Source organism: Spea bombifrons, chromosome 3, assembly GCF_027358695.1.
Source record: "Spea bombifrons isolate aSpeBom1 chromosome 3, aSpeBom1.2.pri, whole genome shotgun sequence".
NCBI lineage: Eukaryota > Metazoa > Chordata > Amphibia > Anura > Pelobatidae > Spea > Spea bombifrons.
The window spans coordinates 28266214-28288879 of record NC_071089.1 but is presented as its reverse complement, the minus strand read 5'-3'; the positions used below and the strand labels follow the sequence as shown (position 1 = coordinate 28288879).

At 36.0% G+C, this 22666-nt stretch overlaps 1 protein-coding gene across 1 annotated transcript in view; it reads left to right on the top strand.

The window, feature by feature from the left end:
* Positions 1-17967, top strand: part of CRIM1 (cysteine rich transmembrane BMP regulator 1) — a 296241-nt gene extending 278274 nt beyond the window's left edge. Inside the window, exons 13-17 of the mRNA XM_053459281.1 lie at positions 2906-3127; positions 15596-15790; positions 16176-16298; positions 16497-16684; positions 17703-17967. Of these exons, the coding sequence (XP_053315256.1) occupies positions 2906-3127; positions 15596-15790; positions 16176-16298; positions 16497-16684; positions 17703-17876 (902 nt within the window). The 3' untranslated portion in view covers positions 17877-17967. The remainder of the gene's footprint in view (positions 1-2905; positions 3128-15595; positions 15791-16175; positions 16299-16496; positions 16685-17702) is intronic.
* The last annotated feature ends 4699 nt before the right edge of the window (positions 17968-22666 follow it).

Here is a 22666-nt window from a genome sequence, read left to right as displayed (position 1 = left end):
GGTGAATTTACCATTTTTTCTAACTTAATGGAGAATTAGAAACATCATTTCTAATACTGTTAAATGCCCAACCCCTTTCCCAGAAAGAATTATTGCCTCATTTATAATTTTTGCTGGGAACACTAAATTCTCATGTGATCAAAAGCAGCCACTGGTTATTGCAGTGGAAGATTAAAAATAAAGCTTCTTAACAGTTTCTGTAAAGCTTTTATGTGATGTGATGAAAAGGATAAAATGACACATCTGTTTAGGTTAATTTTCTTAATGTACTAGAGAGCTTCAATAATGTTTTGTCTAAGTGAAACGACAACTTGCTTATGTATCACATGTGTCTGTCACATCCCCCTTAACCTGTCTATAGTAGTGAGAAATCAAAACTGGTTCTTTCATCCTAGCAATTTAATCTCCTTTTCAGTTTTCGGTTATAACTGAGGCAGATAGAAACCTCGAATTTAAAGGCAGCTAAGAACTATTCAGCCAATTGAATCTGACCATTTTTCCAGCTTTAAAGTCTGAAACGTTGATCTTGTTGTGGTCTCACCCATTCAGGACTTTTAAACTAGCAGCTCCTTAAGTTACTTCCTACAGCCCTCTAAAGGCCGTCTATGGATTAAACACACGGCCCTAATAGTACTCAAATTGTTAAGTTCAATTTATGGATACAAACACCATGATAAATTTATAGACATGATACGTAGAAGCCTTTAGGCTTTCTGATTTCACGTTTACCTTGTAGGGATATCATATATTATATACCCTATTTATTTGTCTAACAACATTTTTCGTCAGTAGCATTAAAAAAAAGTATTTGCAAATGTTTGAGCCATTAAAATATTGTGCCTGCATTGAATGCGTAGCCCGAGGTTACATGCTGTTGCCAAACACAATTGCAAGCTGACACATGTTCACAACAGACAATATAATACAACGTTTTATAGAAGGCACAGAACCTCCTTTCAGAATCGCAATTCTCAAGGCACGCACTCTAATATGTTGAAGGTCTTTTCTAATGAGTATAAGAATCTAAGATTTTGTGGGGGTGTGTGACACGGTGTTTCATCGGCACATAACGAAATGAATTCATATATTCATTTACGCTTTTAACAAGCAGAGATGTAGCAGTGTGTAAAAGCGGTTGTCTGTTCATTCCTAGCGGTTTTTTAAAACATTTTTATTCTTTTGTTCTGCTGAACAGTTTGACACATTTTTATGGCTTTATTATTCAAACCATAAATGTGTTTGTTTCAGAAAAGTGTCTCTGAAAAATTAGTCTCACAACACAGACATGTGCCAAACTGGCGGCAAGTAGCGAGAAAAATCTAAATAACAGTAAAAAAGCAGTGCTTTTAACCAAATCATCGTTGGGATTTAAAACAGCTTTGCCACTTTTTGACTAAATAAGCTACATGTCATTCAGAAGTAATTGTTTGCTTTGTTAAAGTTATAATATCCACTGCGAACCATATTTTTAAAGTTGTCTTTTGGTGAGAAGTCATACTGGCCATTTTTAGGGGACTTTAATTATTTAGTCATTTTAGGCAAAGTCATAGTGGAAAAGGAAAAAAAATGTGAAAACAGTTATGTACTTTTATTTCTTATTTATAACTGAATACATTATATTTCTTCCTTTACTCTTCTATTCTACGTAATGGTCCCATAGACCAAGGGGAGATATGGACTTAAGCAAGTACTGTTCCTCATAGACTTGGAGTCCAAACTCAGTGCCTTAAGTAACTTGCTTAGTCTGCTTTCCCACAAGTCAGGGTACTTGTAGAAATGCTCACCTTGGAGTGTCTCTTTACCTTACTACCCATTGTGAGAAGGTCCAAGCTGGTTCTTCAAAGTTATGTGTGGTACTTATATTTTGAATTAAGTTAAGGTCTGGTTCAGTCAGGTCTGGTGCTGCAACCCCCCATAATATATCACTACAATTAGGACATAATGCAGTCATTCTTCAAGGTGCTTTTTTGACATGAAAAGCAGAGACGTGCTTTGTGTCTTCGGTATTCATATTCCCTGATATGTAGATGCAACAAAGGATGTGTAGAAGAAAACATTCTGTTCTTCATCGTCATCTGCATCAGAGAACGAGCCATTGAAATAAATGCACAATGTTCTGTATTTAAAGTGAGCCGGGTATATCTATGTCTGCTCTCAACATCTTTTGCTTTTGCGTCGTGGCACGTGTCCAGTAGGAAATCAGACTTTGTCCCTTTGTTTTCTTGCCATTATAATTATATAAAAGTACATGTTTTTAATTGTATGATGGCCTGTTAAAAACCTCGGGTAAGAAAATAAAGGAAGGTTTACCTGAAACCAAAATCCTTGTTGCGCTAGAGCAAATACTGGGAACATATCGTAACAATAACAAAGGTTTGGATTAAAAAAAATGTTCTCTACATTTCTCAAAAGGTTTAATCACATAAAAGACCCACTTCTTCAGTCAGAACTTTTTTTCCACTTAGGAGCTCTACATGTTCTGTGGAAACATACGGCCGTGGTATGCACACCGCCGGATGAAAATAGGTTTCTGGTTAGACTTCGACTAGGTATATATATACAGTGACTTAATGGTAATTGGATGTATCAAGTGGTGCCAGGTTACTGAAAGGCCTTAAGAGCATGCTTGCACGGAAAGGTCTTTTGGAAATAACCGCAAAGCAATACATTTTCTAAGAGCCTTCTGTTTCAGGATGAGAAGGTCACTTTTCAACTACTTTTTTTAAATGGAACATTTAGATATTTTCCACTTTGTAAACCAGCTTTTGATGAAGTTATAACTTCTTAGGGATTAACTTGTGCAAAGGGAAAAATACACTGTCTACCTGATATCCATTGCCGTTCCAAGCTTAAGTGGTCTGAGCTGTCACTTCCTGCTGCTAAATGTTTACATTCACTCTTCCAGATGACTCGCTTCAGCCTTCTACATCAGGCAACCAAAGTATGCCCAGCTACTGCAAAAATGAAGAAGGAGATATTTTCCTGGCAGCCGAGTCATGGAAACCCAACGTCTGTACAAGCTGTGTCTGCATGGACGGGGTGATCAGCTGTTACTCTGAATCTTGTCCACCTGTAACCTGCGAAAGGCCAGTTCTACGGAAAGGCCAGTGCTGCCCTTATTGCATCGGTGAGTTCAAAGCGATGAGACATTTTTCTTTGGTATCACAAGCTAAACTGACATTTTTCTTTGGTATCACAAGCTAAACTGACTGTATATATATATATATATATATATATATAGTATGCCATACTATTTATTTTAAGCTGTAAATCTGTTATTAGTACAGCATTTTCCTATTTACACTAACTTTGGTGCAGGACCACCTTCAGACATATTTGGGCCTAGTACAAACCTAAAGACAGAGTCCTCCTTTCCTGTCCCACCTCGTGTTCCGCCAAGGAACAAGGCCACAAGGCCCTAATGCTCACAGTGGGGCAACAATGCAACTGGGCCCCAATCCCTGGAAAGGGGTTATCTAGGACCCAAAGCCCTCAAGGGCCTAGACATGTGTAGCTGGACATGAGGGCCCAGTGCCATGTAACAAGGCCTCTAGGCCGATGAAGGTCCTATACACCAGTGTGCCAGAGTCCCATACACTAGTACTAGTTTTAACCTCCTGACAGAGCAGAGCTTGGGAGGTAAAGTGTCACTCTAACCGACAGGGCTACAATTCCCAGACACCGGAGAATGAAATTGTGACTGCGGGATTGCTGTCCCAAATCCTGCTGTCCCGCCATGTTCTATCTCTGTCCCGAAAAGCAGGACAGAGATAGAGTTTGGCAGGACAGTTGGGTACATTGTAAAATCTGGACTGTTCCACACAGTTGGAAGGCATAATTTTGTATAACCATTACTTTACTCACAAATAATTTTTACCTATTTTTGGAAATCTTAAATTCTTTTTTTTCATCATAGCTTCAGACAGTTGGAGAAATAGTTTACATTTTTTTTACTAGCAAGGATTGCTTCCTTACATGTCATTAAATTACATTTCTGATGCCACATACCAGACTGGATTTACAAACGAGTTATAACTGGTATGTTCTCAGAGCATTCTTTTTCTTTAATTAACTATATCTTTTTTCATTCTTGTCCAATAAAGTAATATTCCGACAAGACTAAGCACAGTATATATCAGTGAACTAAACTTAAGTCAATAGGTGTTGCACGCTTGCATTGAACGGGATGATGACCCTTTAAGTGTCTTTGGAAAAATATGAGGGGGGTTTATATCATTCAGTGGCAAAGCAATTCTCACCACATTGATACTGAAAAGGTTAATACAAGTGGTCAGCTTGTGAAGGTGTATTAACTTACATATAATGAAATTACCAACATACCAATACATGCTGTCTCGTGAAGTTCTGGGATTTATCAATTTACTTACAGTAGAATGTTAGCAAAAGGTGGCTAGAAGTATTTCTAGGGAGTTGTATATTACAGTGGAACCCTTTTTTGGAGCCCAATCATTTTTAAAAAATTAACATGTATGATTGAATAAGAGCACAAAATCATAGTTTGTTTAGGCTGCAAAATTAATAACCCTTTGGCTGTCCTTGACAAAATTGTTCCGTGATATTATTTTTCAGGTATCTACTGAATATGTACTGTCGGATAGCCGGACCTTATTGTTTGTGTTCATTACCTTTTATTATAGGATGCTGTTTATATGTCACTTTTAGGTACGATATAACAGATGAGAGGAATACATCCAATTTTACTAGTTGATACTGTCTGTATTTGGAAAATAGGATTATAAAAAAATCAATGACTGGATCTTAGCGTGCACACATTTCATAGCGGTACATGAGAACATGCCACAGGCTTTCAAATACAGAATGCCATTAACAAATGGACTAATCCTTGGTTAATAGGATGTGAGGGATTTAACATGAAAGCAATCTCAAAGATTGAAGTTTTACAGCAATAACCTGACCAAGTAGACAAAGCAGTTCATTTTTTATGATTTAAAGAAATTGTAAAGGGTCCCTAAAGTATTTGCTATAGGTCAGATTATCCTGACTAGTCCACACAGAAGGTAACTTTTTAAGAATGCATTTTGTGTTCAGTAAAAAGGGTAATATAAGTGTTCCACAAGTTTATCTGCTTAGCAAAATCTCCATTGAAGTGAATTCAGGACCTGGAAAAATATGGAGCAACTCAATGAATGGGAGATTAGCCAAACTCAATAGTTGGTGTAAAAGACACTGTAAGAAGCAATATATATTCTTCTAAGCATACGTGGAGACTCTAAATTGACCAGAGATCTGGGTATAGCAATTGATGTCCAGTTGCACAGGGCAGATTTTTTGAGCAGCTTTACACCCATGTTACTGCATATTTTTCGCTAGACCCACTGATCTGGTACAAGCTTCCTTATGAAAGAGGGGGTGAATTCCAGGCTATCATACTCATAAAAGTATGCAGGCAAAATTATAGACGTACACTTTTTCATTAGGCTGCTTGAGCCAGGTTTCCATGAGAAAGCTGAGATAGTGATGGGCTTTTGTACGTTTTCACACCATCTCCCATGTTTGTGGATCCAACAGAGGTCAATGTTAATTATGTACGATAGCTGTCATCTAAAGTAGAACTCTGCATCACTAAGACTTCAATTAGAGGCACGACTTCCAAGCCTGTGGCCTTTATTTTTAACACTACTGTCACAGAGTTAAAAGTTACCAGTTCCTACTACGCTGGTACTATTTGAGTATTCCTGAAATATTTATGACATCTCAGATATTCCTTGCTTTTTATAACCCAAAGATGGAAGCTTTAATGTTGATGAAATCAGGCGCTGTCTGGAGTATTTGTTACCGATCCCCTGCGTTTCACACGCACGTTTTCCTTTTTGTTCATGTTTGCTTTGTATATTTTTGCTCTCAATTGCCTGTGGGCTACATAATCTTTATTTCTTTCTAAACCATAGAAAGTCAAATAGATCTGCAAACTAATACTTCTAGGAAATAGACTTCTGTTCCATGAGTCCCATGACAACCTATTCCTCTTTTTCTTTAAACAAACTAGGTTCTTTTTTATGTTTCCTTTAGGTTAAGAAGGCCCACATTACTGTGTTAATTCATTTGAATCTAGTTTATGAAACATAGATTTATTTTTTATAAATCGCTGTAGCACGTAGGAGAACCCAAGCTGAATTTTGAGATTAGAAACTAATTAATATTAATTTAAATATTTTGTGTTGTGTTCAACAATGGCAGGATGAGGAACTCATTATTCAGTACAAATGTTATCATCCGAATAGTAATATTGTAATCCCTTAAAGATAACACATTCAAATAGAGCAGCCATTCCATGTTAAAGCCTGAAGTGGTGGCAATCATTTTAGAAAATATATCTAAGATTGCAGTATATTATATGTGCTTTCAGATATATGTGTTCAAATTTTATATAATTGCCTCATTCATTTGTTTTAAAATATTTGTGATGCAGAATCTAGGGGTGGAAATGAACAGGTGATCAAGACTTCTGGATAAAAGTTATGAGGCAGATGGCTAAATCATAGGTATCGCATTTCCCTAATTGATCTATACATTATGCGGGCCAAAGACAAATACGTAGATGATTCCAAAAACGGCAATTATTACATCCACCCTGTTTTTCCCATTCTCCAAGTTCTGCTGTCACGTCTAATTTAATATGTTCCTCTTTTGTTGTAGCATTCTGAGTTTTTTAGGTGTAGGGTGTAGAAAAAATATAATATTGAGTCTTGAAAACAATCTAATTATATATAATCTCCATCGTAAGACCTATTATTGAGTTATCCTGTAATTATGCTTGATTTACCTTTGTGAGGTTCAGGGGCTATGCTGCATTAGCCTGCACAAAAAAAAACTATTTGTCTCAGAAAAGCTAACATTTAGGCTGGAAAAAAATTATATAAAGTGCACAAGAAAACCGGTTTCCTGTACTTTAAACCCTTTTTTTCTTGGACTTTCAGTAAAAGCATTTTCTGTTTCTTTAGTAAGTAAAAGTTATTTCGAGTTCGCTGTATTCAAATGTGACCTTCACAGAGATGTTCTTAAAGTCTATAGAATTTCCTAATACTATGCTTACAACATTTCTTTGTTCCTAAGTCACCTTGGTAGTTATTTTCATTTAGGCATTATAGCTGATTTCAATGTGACTATTTTAATTAACGGACGTGCAATATTATTAAAATAATGACATCATTAAAACCAATAGAAGAATATAACTTGGGCAAGTATGTATTGACCCTCTTGAGCTCTGAAGATCCTTGGCACTCTAAAGTATATGAGAAACTGTTGAAACCGTTTGTAGGTCACCCTGGTGGACTGTAGCACAAGAAGTATAAAATGCTTTGTGTGCCCACTATGTAGGAGGTGAGAGTAGGTTCTCACCCTATTGAGAGTGTGCCTTGACGTGGCGGGTGAGCTTAATTATGCTTTGGCCAATTCATATAACCAAAAGCTCTCATTTATATTATGTTTATATATTTGTTGCCAACTTTATTAGGGTAAGAAGCGCAGACAGTTTTTGTTTTTTGTATACATTGGACTGTAGCACAAGTAAGAAATTATCTCCAACCTGGTCAGTAGTATTGTGCTGCTCGGGAGAGCTTTCGGCACAAATCTGGTCAAATACACGTTCAGTCGTTAATGCTTTATTTCACCTGCTTTTAATAGGGGCTCTAGATGAGTCTCCTCTCTTAAAACGTAACTCTCACAAAAGCAAATCAAACACAGTGGCAGGTAGTAACATCTATAAAAGCCACAAGGACGTACCGGACATCCTGCCGACAGCTGCCGGTGTCACCCAGTTGCATGGTCTATCAGAGCTGGCAACACAGAGTTTCCCACTGCAATTTCTGTGTCTTGCATTATGTAAAGTATGCTCAAAGGCAATCATGTGTTTGGCGGTAAACAACCCGTTTTCAGCAAGTTATTATTGTACATGCGTTTTCTGTGTTAATTAGATTGTTCAATTGCCTTCATTTGAAGAGGAACTTTAGACTGCAAGTCGCCTGATAAAGAGTCGTCTTATCTATATCCCCCTGACATCCTGCAGCTATATACAAAGCTCAAATGATTAGAATGTGTTTATCTGTCCTCAAAGCACTTTAACTAGTGATGTGCACTAGGTCTTTATAGGAATACAACCTTAATGACATTTCTTAAAGCTTTTCTTGTCATCAAAACAAATCTGTTGGGTTTCTTTCGACTGCTCGTGTGTATATATAGTCTCTAAATCAGCGTACAACAGTGTCTATCGATCAGAGATTCCATTCATTCAATTTCTGAGCCTCTTGCAATCTATGAACCAATGTTTTCAATTGCCTTATCTGATGGGCCTGTGATAACTGGAATGACATTCAACATTTTACCAATACCTGTCTAACAGGCGCTTAGGTCAGCCATTGTTGCTCAGTTATGTCTACAAAGTCATTAATGTGGGTGAAACGACACGTATAATTTTAAATATACATTTTTGACAGAAGCAGAAGACATATATTTTAATATAATTTTAGATAGGAGAGTTAGTGGGGGTGAATGAGAAATTTAAAAATATTGTAAGAAAATACACATACTCAATGGGTCAATAAATCAAGTGTTAAAAATGTTAATTGTAGCATTAAAATTATTAAATATGAATGATTAATCTTATTTTTTGCAACGCAGATAACTTAATTATGAGGTTTTTCTTGTATAATTTGAAACGTGTGTCAGTAATCACTTTGAAGATTTATCATGTATAATTTTAAACATATGCTAATAATTATATTGAAGAGTTTTCAAACAAGTTTAGCAATTATTCCAAATGACATCCCACAAAATGCTTCATGCGATATATATTATGCGTGTTTGGGTCCCACGGGAAAAAAATGAACAGGAATAACAGCATAACTCATTATAGAATTATACAGCACTAACATGGGGATATTTTATCCAAAAAAACCAAATTAATTTACCATGACACAGATATAACTAATGATTTTCAGGTTTTGACCATACATGTTAAAACATACTTGTGAGACTAAGCATGATAAGATAAATGATCCCCTACTTTAACTTGTAAGGGTTAGCCATGGCTAAAATGCCCATATCATTATTGACATGGACATGCCTTGTGCTACTGTACCTAGTATTGAAGTATATTAAGGTGATGGACTAGAATTTCTCTCCTAGTCTTTTGGAGATCAGTTCCATATCACTGTGCCATTCATATTTCCAGATTAGTATGTAGTCCAAAGTGTTTGGGTTCCCATTTTCTCTTGGGTACAGAATACTTTGCTATCCTAAGAATCACTCTATCCAGTCCCTTTAAATAATGAAAAACTTGTCCATGTACAAGAATGTGTATTTTTATGTTCATACCCTACAAAGATGGAGATAAGACGCGCTGTGACTTTAATTGTAATTTATTGTGTTTGTGCTGACTTCATTGTACGTTTGCTTTAAAGAAGAAAGTAATGAAGTGAATTACTTACATTGATACACCATTTAACTCCGTATTAGATTGCCTTCAGGGTAGAAGAAGATGGTCCAATATGGTTCAAAATGGCAAATCAATATACATAATAAAGTGTTGTGCTTTCCAAAGAAATGTTGAGTGGCTATAGATTTTCTAATTCAGATTTTATCCTTTGTACCTACAAAGAAGATTCGCATTTTGTTCTGTGTGTGTAGTGGCTTCGGGCAAAAATGTACATTGTCATCAATGGCGAGTTTTAAGAAGTTATCTTTAGAGCTGGTAGGACTTGCCCCTTGGAGAGTCGTTGTCACTGTGTCAGCTATTTCTGCAGTGGAGTATAATAATGTGAGATGTATACGCAGCAGTTATTAAGCACTCACGTTATTAGATGAACAGATTAAGGAGGTTGCCATTTAGTTTCCTTTTATAGCATATTCTTTAATTTTAAATTGAGATACCCCAGTCAATTTCAAACGTAATACATTTCACTAAACTCTACTTAATAACATAGCCAGTGCTCAAACCTTTTTATTGTGCCTTTGACGGCATCTCTCATTTCCAATATTATTATAAGCATGTATGATGCTTTACTTATGTTGGGTATCCGTATACAAATACATCTCTGGCATCGCTAGTTTTTTATTATTACTTAATCACGAGGAAGGTATGGTTATGGCAAACTTTCATAATAATCTACCTACAAGCTTTAGTTATTTAAGCCTTCAAGCTCACATTCTTTCTTCTGTTATTCACATTCATTCTTGGTTGATAAGCTGGACTGAGCCGGGTATTGGACCTAAGCCCAGCACATGCCCATAATATCTTATCAAGTACGTCTGTCTCTAGGTATATCTTAACCTCACACCAGAACCCATACTGATTAATTCACTTCATACATATTTCCTTATAAGACTTTTAATTCCAGTGTCAAAAATGGTTCTTCAGAAGAAGAATGGGTATTTTCATGAGTTGACTGAGGAATATTACATATTCCATGGACAGTTTACAAGTTGTCTTTCCACCATCTACTGAACTATGATTTGGCTCACCAAAGTTTTCCAAAGAATTATGGGATCGGTGCTTGACGAACAGCTGGAGAGCTATCAGCTAACATTCTTATTGATAGTGTCAGGGGAAGTATGTTGAAGCAGAAGAAAGTGTATTGTCGAAAGAGAAGTCATCCCAAAGTGTGCTAGACACTGGCAAATCTGTCAATCCAGATTTGGACCATTTTGCATCCAGCAAGGGTAACTTTTTTGCTTTTCCTGTGCTGTGAAAATTGATTGCTAAATTTGACGGACATTTTAACCCTCCAGTCCAAATGACAAATGTAGTCAACGTAATAGAGAAAATCAAGTTGATGATTTTATGTACTAGAATTTTGGTTCTTTTATACTCAAAGTATAAAAGTCCACAGTGAGGCGATTGTTTCTGGGAGATTCAGCTTAGAATTAATCCACTGGAAGATAATTGGTGTTTGGCTGAACTGTCACTCATTTGAATGCTTGGACTTTGACAGTTGGGAGCTATAATGAGGTGGCAGCAATGAAGGAGAAGTACGATAAACGTAACTATCAGCCCCAAGCAAAAGCAAAAGAACACATTTTAATATATTCATGAGAGGGACTAAAACAATGTAACTCATGGAAAGGTTTTACATACGTTTGATGAGCAACCTGTGAATGTTCCAAGGTCGCCATATTTATTTTTTTATTTGACATCTGCCATGGATACTATAAGCTTCTTAGTTTTATATGTGATGTGGAAGGTGCGGGGTTAAGGAAATGGTTGAAAGAGTAAAACTAGCAGCATTCTTAATAAAAATGCGAGGTCACAGCCATAGAAATGTTCCAGTAAAGGGAAAATAGATAATAATGGAAAATTCAGCAAAATGGTTTCTTATTATATAAATTAGCTACCATTTGATGAGCAAAGGTATTTGTGCGGTTGCCACAGCCCCTAGCTGATTTTATCAGACGTAATTGAAGAGACGACAAATTGGTTATTTTTTTTAATAACCTAGCACCACCTAGTGGTTCTTTTATTGGATCATATCGGAAAAATAAGGACGAATAAACAGCTATACAATATGTCTCCCTTTTTCCTGGGATGTTTCATTGTTTATTTGTAAGAAAAAGGCACATCCATTAAACTTGTCTCTGTTGTTTTTTTGAGAACCTTGTAAAATTGTAGCATCTTATAAAATTAAATCATCTATCCTCTGACCTCAAATAATACAAGTGGGATTTTTTTTTTTTTTGGTATTGTCAAGTCTTGTAATACTCAGGCTGCTAACAGCGATTATAAAGAGAGCAACCCAGGTGCAAAGAGGTAAAAGTGGGCCAATCACCAAAGCAACATATCAGATGTTTCTGACAAATCCTAAACAGATCTAAGGAAGCAACAATATAGATTTTAGTGTGTGGATTACTTTGCATTCTGTCTATTTCAGGATCTGGGTTGTGTGCCTTGCGAGCGTCCTGCAACTCACTATTTAAGCTTTTTAGTGAATGTATTTGTTGCTTTGAGCTATTGGTTTATATTTCCATTCTTAATTTAATTTTATCCGTATTTCCTATTGTCCTTATTCCTTTCTCACATTGTTTATAAATCTATGGATTTTCAAAACTCACTTTCAGAGCAGTAACAGCAAGATCCAAACATGTTTTTCTCCATATGTGTCTAAGCTCTAATAAAGTTTGTTTTCTAAGGTACCCAATAAAGCGGGCCATTAATTAGGTTTGATCATTGGGATCTTAGCAATGTTGGGCACTTCAAGGCTAGAACCTTTGTAAGATCCATAAATAAAAGAGGTATTACATCATAAATACATTTATTTTTGAAATTGCATAGTAAATCCAAAGTTTGTTGAATACGGTAATTAGAGTAGGTGATTTGTAATTATACCCGCTGTTTGTTTACAATGACTCAAAATGTCTATTAATGACAAAAGACATTTTTCATTTTAGAATTTGAAGTTAAATTAAATAGAAAGTTGCGTTACCATGCAAAAAATGTGCTATCCTCTGCGGCGATGCTCATCCCTCCATTGGGCTACACACATGGGCTGCTAGTTACATTATAAACTAGCTGGTAGATGGGTTGTCAGGCTACCAATTTGACTTTGATATACAACTATTTCTGCTTGTATTACAGCAACCTTTCAGATCACCCGTTTTTTTATATTTTTTTCTAGAACCTTGTTCCGTTTCTATTAAGAGTTGTATGTTGCACAATGGAGCCCCAGTTTCATGGTTAGAACTCACAAATATGCATATGAAAACTTCTCAAGATTAGCTACCCAGATCTCTCCCTCTTCTGGCTTCATGAAGAGGTAGAACTAGCCCCAGTAACTGCCTTTAGTAAGTGGGTAATGGGAGAGGAGTGAGCGGGCCGTATGTGAGAAGTGGTCAAATGAGTGGTCTTAGCCAAACGCCAGTCCCTTGCCTGGACAAAGAAGAATTGGACCAGGTGACCCAGGGGAAGAAAGGCTTCCCAGGTGTGCTGGAAGGGTGTTGGTGGCATTGTTTTTCTTTTCACGCTTGGTATCTATGTAGAATGTAATGTGTAGCTGTGTCAGAATGGATGTTGCATTAGGGGTTGTCTGTAAGTTATTACATTATGCTAATTACTAGACCTGAAACAACGAATCGATAAAATCGATAATAATCGATAACGGGAATCGTTGTCGACGATTTCCGTTATCGATTAATCGAGTGATGGATTCGTCGTTGGAGCGCTCGGCTCCTTTCACTTACCTCCGCCAGCGTTCCCCCGTTTCTGCTGCAGAGCTCTGTAGTGTCCGTCTGCTTGAAGTTACGTAATGACGGATGTGATGCGCGTGAACGATGAAGATTTGAATAAAGTTTTGCGGTTGAACGTTGTAAGTGGAACGATTCGGTAGCGGAGGTACGTATGGAGAGAGAGAGAGAGAGAGAGAGAGAGAGAGAGAGAGAGAGAGAGAGAGAGAGAGAGAGAGAGAGAGAGAGAGAGAGAGAGAGAGAGAGAGAGAGAGAGAGAGAGAGAGAGAGAGAGAGAGAGAGAGAGAGAGAGAGAGAGAGAGAGAGAGAGAGAGAGAGAGAGAGAGAGAGAGAGAGAGAGAGAGAGAGAGAGAAAAATATGAATATATGATTGCCGGGTGGGAAACTGATGGTGCAGAGTGTGGGTGGGTGCAGGGCATTTCATTAAATTATTAAATATTGTTTTTTTTATCCGATTAATCGAAAAAATAATCGGCCAACTAATCGATTATTACAATAATCGTTAGTTGCAGCCCTACTAATTACATTACAGTAAATTAATGTTAGAAGCCAGACTGTTAGTTATAGGAACTGGGAGGTGAAATATTTGACTGGATACAGTTTTACTTGTAACACCATCTAACCTCCATCACCGTTATCTAGGATACAGATACAATGGATAGATATACTACGGGCCTAGGAACAAACTTCACTCTAGCACCCCTTTAGAGAACAGCTGGTAACATGGTAGAGTCAGCAGCAACATTCAATTAGTTTTGTGGTGATAAGACCACTTTTAAATGTCCTCAGAATCCGTGTTTATACATAGCCCCTTTGTATTGTGGGAGACAATTTTTCCACTACAAAAGTTTTGAAGTCCCTATCCTCATAGATGAATAATAGGAATAGAAATTATATATACCATAGACAAATACTATAGAAAGATATATATTCAATATAGATTTTTTTTAGTACCAGTATTTTTTGCTTGAACGAATTACGAATGTCAGATGTAATTAAGATGTTCTTATTCATCGGAAATATGCACGTATTCTAAGAAATCCACATAGTGCAGCTTTTTCGTAAACTATATTTGGATAGATTATGTTACCTTGTTGGCATGCTATGGTTTATGGCTCCTGTCCAGGTGCTTGCACGGGAACCATCAATTTTATTGCATTTTTCTAATCCACAATGTAAAGAATAAGGATCATATTTTCACAGAAGACAATTAAGATGATTCCTTGTAGTGCTAGTTCACAAACCTACTGTCACGCTACTGTAGGGCTTGGATTCACAGTGAATTATTTCCATAGATCACGAAAACCAGCACTGGCTGGATTGAGAAAGATAGCTATATATTTATTCATGTTCGTAATGAATTGTTTTCCATTGAACTGCACATGTGTTAATCATCACCACCACATTAAATCAGGCACTTCATTTTTTAATATTTTGTGATTTATTTATTTTTTATAAGTGTGTGATGTAGCAGCAATAAGTCTTAATACATCTAATATACGACTTCTCTTAATTCTACTTCGATCATCGTGTCAAGCTTTCTGAAGCATGGCACAATTATCCAGAGTTGAATGTCTGCTTATTATGCTGCTCTAATAGTTATGTTTTCAGTAACAACATTTAAACATTTGTCTGGCGAAAAAGTCTTCCAAACTGACTGACACGGTGATTAGGGGCTTAGTAAATTACTTGATTGTCTATGATGTATATGATTACGCCACCATTATAGCAATTTATATTTGTTCTTTGGTTAGAACACATCACCTTCTACATAATGCAGCCATTTAAAGGGAACGTATAAGCAAATGAAAAAGAGATATATATATACGATTTGAAATGATAGAAAGGACTGGGCCCATGTATTGGTTTAAGGGTTAACAACCAGATTCACTGCCTGCTCACTTAGGTTAACAAATAGACAGGGCTGTCTCGCCAACGGGAAAAAGTACAGACCTTCCTTTAGCTGCTAAATCCGGAAACAACAATCATATCCATTGATGATATTGCCAATTAGTGAACTGCATAAAAACATCTTGTTACTGTACAGCCATTATACGTCAGTGTCATAATGGGCAGGGGAGTCCAATGATGTACAACCATAAATGTAATGCTTAGTTAAGCTGTCATAATGTGGTGGGTTTTCTTGTCTGTTTTTTTTATTATTATTTTTTTGACCTGGTGACAAACATACACCGTTTAATAACTTGGTAAACAGCGTTTAGGTGAATTTAGTTGACTTTGTGATTATATGAAAACCATTCTGCTTAATAGTCATCATACCATGTATTTTGACTAAGTTTGTCTAGCATATTTTTGGTTATAAAATGTTTGGCCCTTGTTGTGTATAAAACGATACAAATCTGATGCACATCTATTTCCACAGAAGATACAATACCAAAGAAGGTGGTGTGCCATTTCAATGGCAAAACATATGCAGATGAGGAGCGATGGGACATCGACAGCTGTACCCACTGCTACTGTTTGCAAGGCCAGACACTTTGCTCCACTGTCAGCTGTCCTCCTCTGCCTTGTGTAGAACCAATGAACGTGGAAGGGAGCTGCTGTCCTATGTGTAAAGGTAAAATCCTAAGCTCTTCTACATTACATCGATCAGATAGATGTTACATAGAGCCCAAACATATACCTGGCAATGCTAGAGCCTTACAGTTTGTTAAATCTAATCAAAATCTATTGAAAATATGACCACTTCCATAAAGTTTTATTTTGCCAAAACTGAAGACTAAACCCCTTTACCAAAATGTAAAGCTCTTTATCCATTTATATACACCTCTGTGTGAAAACTACCTCTAAGTTTAATGTTCCTGATTTAAATTACCTAGCACTTATGCAAGCTTGAGCTGTATGTAAGGTTGTATAAGTATCATGATACTCCTAACCCAAGGAGAGGAACTATTGTTATTTAGTACTCTTGATAATATGTGTATACATATATGCTTTGGCAGAGATGTACATACCCGAACCCACTAATATTCCAATTGAGAAGACAAATCACAGAGGAAAGAGTGAGCTGGATTCTGCGCACTGGCCAACTCCCAGTGAGAATGACATTGTCCATCCCCACAGAGGTGAGTATAACATTGTTGAGCCCTTTCTGGGCTCATTTTTATGTATATGGGGAAACACTGGTGATAAGGTTTCATGAGATAGTGGGCAATGTGGTTTATTTGTGTAGAATATCAAACAAATTTAAGATGTTTACCTGTTGGGCCTGTAAACATAGAGTTTAGCAAGGCAATGATACCGTGGGATTTTTTTTCTTATAGACATGGGTCATCTTCAAGTGAACTACAGAGAAGGAGAGAGAACACGGCCAAATGAAGAAGATTCATTCCACTCAGTTGCTTGGGTGGCTGTACCTATAATGACAGCTTTTGTTATTATCCTAGTCCTTCTTCTCATCAATCAAAAAAAGCAGTGGATACCTGTGCCGTGTTATAGAACACCAACCAAGGTATGGACAAGAATGTTAAAAAAAGGTTTTGGAATTTCATGTTATTGTATATATAATTTATGAGGCAACACATGTTTGGACTTTTATGTGCTTTTTCTTAAATGCTTTACCTAATTTACCTACCCTCAAAACAAGCACATTTTAATTAAAATATCCCATATATAATATTAGGTGTATGATTTCAACAAAGCCATTAGTCCTTATGCGAGAGCTATGCTACCGTATGTATAAAGTTACCTTGCCTGAGAGAAGAGAAGCAGGTTATAGAAAAAAAATAGAACCGGAGTAGAAAATTAATACCGTGAATATTTGAATTCGGGCCCAAGGCAATATTGCTTCTTGCTTTGCATGTCTGCTCATAGTGTCACATTCAGAACATTCCAGAGGGGAACAGAAGATTTAGGTGTTTCAAAGTAACATTACTGTTTTTTTCATGTTTCCTTAACCCATTCTGTACCTAAAAGAGCAAGTTTAGTTTATACATTTCAGAAAGCCTCTATAAAACAAACAGTGAATGTGTTTCTATGTGTATATATCTGACCATGCATATTTTTTCATTGGTATCATTTATATGAATTACCATGGTCTGCACTCACCTTATTGAATGAATAATGCACGTTTTAAGTACTTTTACAATAAGTAACCAGTTATAAATTAAAGTGTTATAAATAAAAGTTCATATCATTATTATAAGGTGATATTAAACAACTCAATATATTTAAATAATATACAGCAAGGGGCCACAATATCCCAGGCATAACCAGAGCTAGGTGTCATAACTTTTCATGTTTCATTTAAAATATAATCGCCCATATTCAAAACTCTAATGCCAAAAATGTATATCTAACTGGACACGAAATGCCCATGAGTATTAAGCAGGTGAAATATAGAATATATACAATATATATTGTACACTGTAAACACAAGATGATTGGCACCAAGCAATGCACTAAACAATGCAAGAAATAATAAAGTCTATTTATTGATATGTCTTATTTCCCTTTTGCCGTTTACACAGCCTACCTGCCTAAACAACCAGCTAGTGTATGTGGACTGCAAGGGAACCATGGTTCAAGTAGACTGCTCTCAACGAATGCTAAGGATGGCTGATCCAGACTCAAGATACAGTGGTTCCTACAGTATGCAAAAACAGAACAACCTGCAGGCAGACAATTTCTATCAAACTGTGTGAGGAATGCCCACACATCTTCAGCAAGGATTTCCCTTGACACAATCATAAAAATAAAAAAAATGACGAAAGAGGATGGAACAGAGACTATAAACCTGCTATATAAAAAACTAGATTGTGCACTTGCTTATTGGATTGTATTGGATGTGTGACATGTACAGCCGAGACATTATCGAGACAGACTCCGTCTCATGCAATGTGCCAAAACAAACATTCCCACTTTCCCTTTCTAACAACTGACCAAGTGTTTTTTTAGTACCAAAGTTTGGAGAACTGGCTCATGCGTATCTGCTTGTAACATAGCTGTAGAATTGTGTTTTTTTTTTTTGTTTTTTTTTTTTTGAGGGAGGGTATGTGGAAAATCGACAAAGGAGAGGTGAAAGAACTGAGAATGAGAGAAAAAAGAAAAGCGGAGAGGTTATGGGGGCGCCAGAGTTGGACTCAGTATTTTATTCAAGTTTAAAACCCATAGGTGAAAAAAATAGAGATGCCCCAGAATCAAAGACATTGGCTTCTCCTGCATCTCAGTTTCGAGATTACATTGCAAAAAAAACCAAGCAAACAAAAGACACTCTCGGAGAATGGGGTGGGGGGTTGGTGGAGAATCGGTGTGATTATTTCATTATGTGATTATATAATCTGTTGTTACAGATTATCTCATAGCAAAGAAACTACAAACACAGCCATGTTTAAGCTGCATATCTTTCCTTCCCGTGTTGATGTCTCTAAGTGTACCACGCAGACGATACCGTTAGTAGCAACAGCAGAAGAAAGCTATGGCAGAAATGACGGTTAAGGGGTTGAAAATAATATACTATGTGCTGCTTTTTTTTTCTTTTCAATATTTTTATTGTTATTATTATTTCTTTCAGCTGATTAGCCAGTCCTTGTTGGATTCAGGCAAAAATACAGAGGCTTAGTAGTTTTTTTCATATATAAATATATATATATATATCTATATCTGAGCACTGGATTTTTTTTTTTTTCTGGAGAACAGTATTTAAAGTAAAAAATCTTGAGACCATCGCCATGCTGTTCAAAAGTTTTTTTTTTGTCCATGTGTGTGTTTTGTTGTATTGCCCTACTCAAAAAGAGAACATGAGTGAGATTAACCTCTTTGCTCCCAGTCGTTAGCATCATATTAAAATATGACTATATGACTAGCTCTCTGGATCTCACAATTACTAGGGTAAGCTGGCAGAAAAAAAGGAAGCTGTTCATGCTTTTCTACTATTGTTATATATTGTTTGTTTTCTTTATTGCTTTTGGGTTTTTCTTTAACTCCATTATTGTTCTCCTGGTTGATGTTTTATTTACTGGATGCACACATTGCAAAACAGCTGGTAGAGAGACGCTTTATCTTGTAGTATTCAAGCACTTTTTTTGAAAGCTGAGGTAAAAAAAATCAAAATAACAAAAAAAGGGGATAAGATAGTGTCTTTGATCTTTAGCGTTAAAGGAATATTTATGTAAATGCATATTATGCTAAATACAATGACAAACATTGTGTATGTATATATATGTGTGTGTGTGTATATATATATATATATATATATATATATACATACACATATATAGTATATATATATATATATATATATATATATATGCACAACAGTTCAAAAGTTTGGAGTCACTTAGCTGTTTTCATAGAAAACAAGGACATTTCTAGCTGTGTTAACATGATTTCAAAAGTGTATTCTAATGATCAGTTAGCCTTTTAAACTTTAAATTAGTGAACACAACATGCCACTGAACAACAGGAGTGATAAAATGCATATCTAATCCTATGAAGATATTCCATTAAAATCAGCCGTTTTCAGCTACAATAGTCATTTACAACATTGACAATGTCTACGCTGGAGTTCTGATCCATTTCATGTTGTTTTAATGGACAAAATTGGCTTTTCTTTCAAGAAATGCGCAAGTGACCCTTAACTTTTGAATGGTATTTTATGTTTTTTCAGTTGAATGTATTTTTTTTTTTTTTTTTTGGAAGAAAGAATAATTTTATCCGTATTGGAAATATTAAAAACCAGCATTCCATACAATACTTAACAAGATGTTAGTTTGAAGAAGGAAATAGTTTGTTTGTTTTTTAATTCTACCTAACATTTTATTTGCTTTTTTGTGTGTGACTTTTATCTTGTCTGTGTACCGGTTCATGTGCGTTTGTCCACATATGCCTTTGTGTAAATGCGGGAACCTATGTGTGAATGACCGTGAATACCCTGGTGACTTCAGCAATAAGCAAAACCTCTGCTACTTGCTATACTGAGTTGAGGGAGGGAACTTTTTATTTATTCAATATATTTTTTATTTTCTTTTGCCACTAGGGTCACAGAGGTGACCAGATATTTGGTGTTGCTTCGGAACAGTAAACACAAAAATAACAATGACAAAAAACATTTCATGCATATTAACCCTTTTGTTGTCACAAAAAGCAAGCAATGCCATTTTGCTTTAAGAAGGCGGTTAGTAAGGCACTTGTACTGCTCAAGTACGGTGAGCAGTATTATGGACAATAAGACCGTACGACAAACTATACATTAATAAGAAAGCAAACTTTTAAAGCACCGTGCCCTTAAACTCTTATAAATACTGGTGTATAAATTTATAATTTCAGCTGTATTTTCTTATGTTTGAAGATCACTGTGTTTTTTCTGTTTGATGCGTATGGATTTAAGGGATTATAACTACAATGGATTCTGTAAGCAAATATGTATATTTATATGCCAACTTTCAAGAGCCCTACCTAAAACATTTTTTTTAAAAAAGCTACAATAACTTCAAAAAATGTATTTGCCAGTTCCCCAAAAAAAAGAAGCAAATAAAACTATAACATAATAATATGTTCTTGTATTTTGAATTTACCATATTTATGGCTACACAAAAATGAATTTTTTCTTTAATCATAAAAATGGTGTTTGAAAACACATTTTATTTGCAGTTTCTAAAAAATACCATCATTTTAATGAGCTATCCGAATAATTTTAGCAGTCAAATAACGTGTATTATTAGTCAGTATACCAAACTTAGATATACAAATGTAAAAAACCATGCTACTGTCCAAACAACCCTTTATAGGTTTTTAGAACATTGAGATCGGCCATTTTCCAGGAATTTATTTTTTATTAAACTGATTTTTCGGCATAATTTGTTTTAAAAAAATATATATTTATACACTATATTAAAAATAATATTAATCCAAAAACCCTATTCATTAAAAAAAATGTAGTTGGGGGAACTGGTGTTTGAAATGGGAAAAGTTTGGGGAGATTAGCCTTTGGGTATATAGCTCATTCCTGGTCTATTATTCAATGTAATTGTTCAGGGTTTGATAACAGTTTAAGGTCTCCCAGTGTGTGTTTCATTAACTGTTGGTGAAGGGACTAAGCTTGCCCCATAAAGAGAATCGAGCTTGGTCACACAAGCTTTGTAGGTCATATTATCAAAATGGTTGAATAATGTATTGAGCACCACAGCACAACAAGAATATCTGTATCTGATATTCTCCCGATTATGTCATTGCAAATGTTCATAAAAATCCTTTGGACGTTAGTTTTAAGGCTTGTGCCAATGCTTTCTTTCAAATCCACAAAAAGCTGTTTTCCCTGTTCTTCTAGGCCCCACCTGACACTACCTTGTAATCTATATGACCCCTATATCATGCTTAGTACAAGCTCATGTTGGCCAAAAGACAATTCATAGAATTACAGAGACAGCAGAAAGTTTATTTATTTTGACAGGGTAAATATAAAGTTATAGAATGGATACCAGCTGGATTTGCTGCAGCTCCTGAACAATATAATTGTATATGCTCTACTACAAGCAAATACAGTTTTTGTAATTTTCATAGTTTTCTGGCAACGGCGTTTTATTTTTGAACAGATGTTTTTACTGTATTCTTGTCTTCACCAGGGTTGTTTTAATGGGGGCCAGGCAAAGTTCCCTGCATGCCCTCTTCAGCCCAATCATGTCTGAGTAGAGGTCTATTCAAACCGCACCTCATTATGGGTCTGCTTGCCACCTGCTGCTGGTAGCTGGTATATGATGTCATATCCTGGAGCTCTGGAATGGCAGGTGATGCACAGGGTATGAGAAAGCATTATTGGAGGAGTTTGGGCCTACAGTTGCAAAGACCTCCTCCTCTAGATTATGGTGGCTATTGAGGTAACCCAACTGACAGCTGTGGTTGGCCCCTAAATTAAGCCAATGGCCCACCCAAGGCAACAACTGTTGGCTTTGGTAGCCTTCTCGGTCTTTAACCAAGTAGCATCTACATTAATTTTTAACTAGGCAAAATGGCATAGACTGGAGGAAGAGACGTTCCCACAAGCCAGAATACATTCATGTGCTACGTTTTCTAAAAGTGCTGTTCTCCTTTGCCAAAGACTTGACCAATAACACTCGAATGCCATATTAGTAAATTATGTTAATAAAATAACCTTATAAGCAAAAATGAAATGCAAAAAAAAAAAATTAGTTCAAGTGCAAATTAATGTCCAATGTACTATTTAATTTTAGGCTGCACAGTAGCTGGGTCTGCTAGCGTGTTGTATTGCTCTACAATTACACACTGTTTAGTGGCAGTGTCATATTGTGTTTGGTAGTATATTCATTTAAAATGTCTCTTATATGTCGAGTTCATTGTATGACAATTATTTTTTGCTGTATCATACCATTGCACACAGAGTGTTACTTTGTTGAAAAATTCCATGAAATAACAGTTCACAGTGATACTTTTCTTATTTCCCAAGTTTTTGGCACATTTGTTTTTATGGCAGAAAAAT